Source organism: Blennius ocellaris, assembly GCF_963422515.1.
Source record: "Blennius ocellaris genome assembly, chromosome: 11".
Taxonomy (NCBI): domain Eukaryota; kingdom Metazoa; phylum Chordata; class Actinopteri; order Blenniiformes; family Blenniidae; genus Blennius; species Blennius ocellaris.
The window spans coordinates 28,458,721-28,463,720 of NC_137660.1; the positions used below are offsets into that span (position 1 = coordinate 28,458,721).

At 55.4% G+C, this 5,000-nt stretch overlaps 1 protein-coding gene across 1 annotated transcript in view; it reads left to right on the forward strand.

The window, feature by feature from the left end:
- Window positions 1–605: 605 nt before the first annotated feature.
- Window positions 606–5,000, forward strand: part of rpgrip1l (RPGRIP1 like) — a gene marked incomplete at its 5' end in the record, with an annotated part of 7,209 nt that continues 2,814 nt past the window's right edge. Inside the window, 10 exons of the mRNA XM_080504805.1 lie at window positions 606–685; window positions 833–972; window positions 1,045–1,133; window positions 1,219–1,269; window positions 1,351–1,533; window positions 1,616–1,733; window positions 2,767–3,216; window positions 3,308–3,465; window positions 4,115–4,439; window positions 4,537–4,655. Of these exons, the coding sequence (XP_080360931.1) occupies window positions 606–685; window positions 833–972; window positions 1,045–1,133; window positions 1,219–1,269; window positions 1,351–1,533; window positions 1,616–1,733; window positions 2,767–3,216; window positions 3,308–3,465; window positions 4,115–4,439; window positions 4,537–4,655 (1,713 nt within the window). The remainder of the gene's footprint in view (window positions 686–832; window positions 973–1,044; window positions 1,134–1,218; window positions 1,270–1,350; window positions 1,534–1,615; window positions 1,734–2,766; window positions 3,217–3,307; window positions 3,466–4,114; window positions 4,440–4,536; window positions 4,656–5,000) is intronic.

Sequence of the window (5,000 nt, forward strand, 5' to 3'; positions counted from 1 at the left end):
ATGTGTTTCTGTGTGTGTTTGTTTCTCTGTGTGTGTGTGTGTGTTTATGTGTGTGTTTGTTTCTGTGTTTGTGTGTGTGTGTTTGTTTCTGTGTGTGTGTTTCTGTGTGTGTTTGTTTCTGTGTGTGTGTGTGTGTGTGTGTGTGTGTTTATGTGTGTGTTTGTTTGTGTGGGTGTGTGTGTTTGTTTCTGTGTTTGTGTGTGTGTTTGTTTCTGTGTTTGTGTGTATGTGTGTGTTTGTTTCTGTGTTTGTGTGTTTATGTGTGTGTTTTTGTTTGTGTGTGTTTTGTGTTTGTTTTGTTTGTGTTTGTGTGTTTTGTTTGTTTGTGTGTGTTTTTGTGTTGTGTGTGTGTTTTTTGTTCGTTTGTGTTTGTTTTGTTTGTTTGTGTGTGTTTTGTTTGTTTGTGTGTGTGTTTGTTTGTGTTTGTTTTCATTTGTTTGTGTGTGTGTTTTTGTTTGTTTGTGTGTGTTTTGTTTGTGTTTGTTTTCGTTGGTTTGTGTGTGTGTGTGTGTGTGTGTGTGTGTGTGTGTGTGTGTGTGTGTGTGTGTGTGTGTGTGTGTGTGTGTGTGTGTGTGTGTGTGTGTGTGTGTGTGTGTGTGTGTGTGTCTCAGCTTCAGCAGCAAATCAGTGAACTGGAACAGGAGCGAGACCTTCTGAAGGAAAACAACCAGAAACTGGTCAACAGGTGAGGAACTGTTCTCCAGGTATTCTGACTGTGTGTCTGACTGTGTGTCTGACTGTGTGTCTGACTGTGTGTCTGACTGTGTGTGTGTGTCTGACTGTGTGTGTGTGTCTGACTGTGTGTGTGTGTGTGTGTGTGTGTGTGTGTCAGTGCTCTGGACGTGTCCCAGCAGCAGAGGCAGCAGCTCCAGGAACAGCAGCTGAGGCTCCAGGTTTCTCAGCTGGAAGCGGCTCTGAAGGCCGACCTGCTGGACAAAAACCAGATTCTGGACCAGATCAAAGCAGAGAGAGGTTTGTTTGTTTGTTTTGTTTGTTTGTTTGTTTGTTTGTTTTCCCTCCCGACTGAAGCCCCGCTGCTTTCAGACGCCAGCCAGAAGCTGGCGGAGGAGAAGCAGCAGCTCCAGGCGCAGCTGGTGGAGCAGAGGCGGCGGCTGGAGGAACTGGGAGCCAGAGTGAGTACTCCATTACTTCATTACTCCATTACAATGAGAGAGTAATCTATTACAACGCGGGGCTCAGAGTGGAGGTGTGTTGCAGGACAAGGAGCACGACGTGGACGAGCTGACCGAAGCTCTGCTGCTCGTCAAGGTGACGACCGACCGACCGAGTTCAACTCCACCTTTAACCACCGCTCCGTTATTTAACGTCTCCATGGCAACGTGTCTCCAGAGGCGGAAATCCCAGAGGAGGTCAGACCTGAGCTTCCTCCACCAGGAGGAGGAGGAGGAGGAGCAGCGGGAGGAGGAGCAGGAGGTCAGGCGCCTGAGAGCCGCCCACACTGAAACCATCCAGGAGCTGGAGAAGACCAGGAACCTCCTCCTGGTGGAGAGGCGCATCAGCCGGGGCTACAAGGTGGAGTGTCAACTGGGGAGGGTGGCGGAGGGTCACCACTGTTGACGGAGGCCCCGTGGGCTGAACGCGTCTCCCGTTGTAGGCGGAGCTTGAGGCGGCCGTGCGAAAGATGGAGTCCGGCCAGTCGGAGCTGGAGCAGCAGCTCACGCGTCAGGCTCAGCTGCTGGACTCCCGGGGGACTCGGGTCAAGAGGCTGGAAGGTACCCACCCAAACTACACCCCGACTACGTCACCCAAACTACACCCCGACTACGTCACCCAAACTACACCCCGACTACATCACCCAAACTACACCCCGACTACGTCACCCAAACTACACCCCGACTACGTCACCCAAACTACACCCCGACTACATCACCCAAACTACACCCCGACTACATCACCCAAACTACACCCCGACTACGTCACCCAAACTACACCCCGACTACATCACCCAAACTACACCCTGACTACATCACCCAAACTACACCCCGACTACGTCACCCAAACTACACCCTGACTACATCACCCAAACTACACCCCGACTACGTCACCCAAACTACACCCTGACTACATCACCCAAACTACACCCCGACTACATCACCCAAACTACACCCCGACTACGTCACCCAAACTACACCCTGACTACATCACCCAAACTACGCCCTGACTACGTCACCCAAACTACACCCCGACTACGTCACCCAAACTACACCCTGACTACATCACCCAAACTACACCCCGACTACGTCACCCAAACTAACCCCCCGACTACGTCACCCAAACTAACCCCCCGACTACGTCACGCAAACTGTGGAGTACGCTCAGACGCCTGACAGATTACAGTTAGCCTACAGTCGGATTACAGTTGAACTACAGTCAGATTGAAGTTAAATTGAAGTCAGATTACAGTTGAACTACAGTCAGATTACAGTTAAACCACAGTCAGAGTACAGTTGAACTACAGTGAAACTACAGTCAAATTAAAGTTTAACTACAGCCAGATTACAGTTTACCTACTGTCAGATTACAGTTGAACTACAGTTAAACTACAGCCAGATTAAAGTTGAACTACAGTCAGATTAGAGTTGAAATACAGTCGGATTACAGTTAAGATACAGTCAGATTACAGTTGAACTACAGCCGGATTACAGATGACCTCCAGTTAAACTACAGCCAGATTACAGTTGAACTACAGTCAAACTACAGTCACTCTGCCTCCAGTCCGACTGAAACGGCGTCCTCTCTGCTCAGCTCAGCTCAGAAACGTGTCGTACGGCTCGGCGACCTCGCGGCCGGCGCCCGGCGACGAGCCGCCGGAGGACGAGGACGAGGACGAGGCGGTGCCGCTAGCCAGCGACGAGTGCCTGGTGGAGCTGCAGGTGGTCGGCGCCACGCTGCCTCCGTCAGCCCTGCAGGGCGCGGCCGGTGCCGACGTCTCCACCTTCTGCACCTACTCCTTCTACCTGTTCCAGCTGCACTCCACCCCGGTGGTGGCGGGGCTGCAGCCGCGGTACGGCTTCACCTCGCGCTACGTGGTGCGGGCGGAGCGCCACCTCCTGGACTACCTGCAGCGCGACGCCCTGAGGGTGGAGCTGCACCGGGCGCTGGGCCTGGAGTGGAGGCCGCTGGCCAGCGGGAGCATCGCCCTGCGGCCGTTGCTGGAGCCGGGCGGGAGGCTGCAGGGCAGCGTGGAGCTGCAGGGTGAGTGGAGGAGGAAGAGGTGGAGGAGGAGGAGGTCACTCCTGAAGGGTGTAAGGCAGACCGTGGGGGCCTGACGTAGTCTGTGTCTCAGGGCCCTCCGAGGATTCTCCGTCCTGCGGCTCGCTGCAGTTCTGGATCAGGATGAGTCCCCCCCATGACGGAGACCGTCCGGCTGTACAGGGAGCGGCTGCAGACGGCCTCCGTCACCTCCTCCAGCACCACCAGCTGCATGACCTCCACCCTCACAGAGCCAGTGCAGGTACACACCTCCACCTGGACCTCCATTTGGGAGGAGCAATGCATGCTGGGGGGAGCGTCATGTTGTCTCTCTTTTTCTCTCTCTCTTTTTTTCTCTCTCTCTCACTCTCTGTCGCTCTCTCGCTCTTTTTTCCTCTCTCTTTTTTCTCTCTCTCTCGCTCTCTGTTGCTTGCTCTCTCTCTCTCGCTCTCTCTCTGTTGCTCACTCTCTCTCTGTTGCTCACTCTCTCTCGCTCTCTCTCTCGCTCTCTCGCTCTCTTTTCCTCTCTTTTTTTCTCTCTGTCTCTCTGTCTCTGTCTCTCTCTCTCGGTCTCTCTCTCTCTCGCTCTCACTCTGTCGCTTTCTCTCTCGCTCTCTCTGTCGCTCTCGCTCTCTTTTCCTCTCTTTTTTTCTCTCTGTCTCTCTCTCTCTGTCTCTCTCTCTCGGTCTCTCTCGCTCGCTCTCTCTGTCGCTTGCTCTCTCTCTCACTCTCTTTTCCTCACTCTCTTTTCCTCTCTCTCTCTTTCTCTCTGTGTCTCTCTCGCTCACTCTCTCTCTCTCTCTGTCTCTGTTGCTCTCGCTCTCTCTCTCTGTCGGTCGCTCTCTGTTGCTCTCTCTTTTCCTCTCTCTCTCTCTGTCTCTCTCTCTCTCCCCCCCCCCAGCCCCCCGGGTGGAACGAGCTCCTGGTCTCCGTCATCAGCTGCTCCGACCTCCGCCCCGTCGGCCCCCGGCCGCCCAGCCCCTACGTGGTCTACAAGTTCTGGGACTTCCCGGACCAGCCGACCGGCACCGTCCCGGACTGCGGCGCCCCGCGATTCCACGACCTGCGCCGCTTCCCGGTCCCGGCGGGCGGCGAGCTGCACGCCCACCTGCGGTCGGAGCGCCTCGTCTTCTACGTCTTCGACGACAACGACCACCGGGTGGAGGCCTACCTGGGCAAGGTCGGCGTGCCGCTGCGGCCGCTGCTGCACCGCCAGACCCTCACAGGTGAGCCGGGGATCCCCCCCCCCCAGATCAAAGCAGATCTGTCTGCTTTGATCTGCCCTCTCTCGTCCCTCTCCTCCTACTACTTCCTTCTCTTCAGGTCGGTACCCGCTGCGCGACGCCTCCGGTCTCCCCGCCGGACACATCCAAGTCACCCTGCAGTGGAAGCTGCCCTACGTCGCCCCCCCCCGGCTCCACCCAGGACGGAGGCCTCCCGCAGGAGGAGGAGGAGGAGGAGGAGGAGGAGGAGGAGGAGGAGGAGGAGGAGGAGGACCAGCATCTCCAGGCCCCGAGCTCCGCCTCGCCCGACTCCGCCACCCCGCCCAACGCCACCACCGCCGAGGTGCAGACATTCACCCCAGAAGTTCACAGTCACATTAAGCTCCTCCGTCACCTCCGTCTTCATGTCGTCACACTGAAAAGTCGCCTGCAGCGTCGACGAGAGAGAAACACAAGCTTTTTCTCAAGCGCCGCGTCGGCAGAAATACATTTGCGCTAAAAAGTAGGCCAACTGAACAATAATGCTAATGCTAACCAGCAACAGAGGCTTTCACTTCATAACAA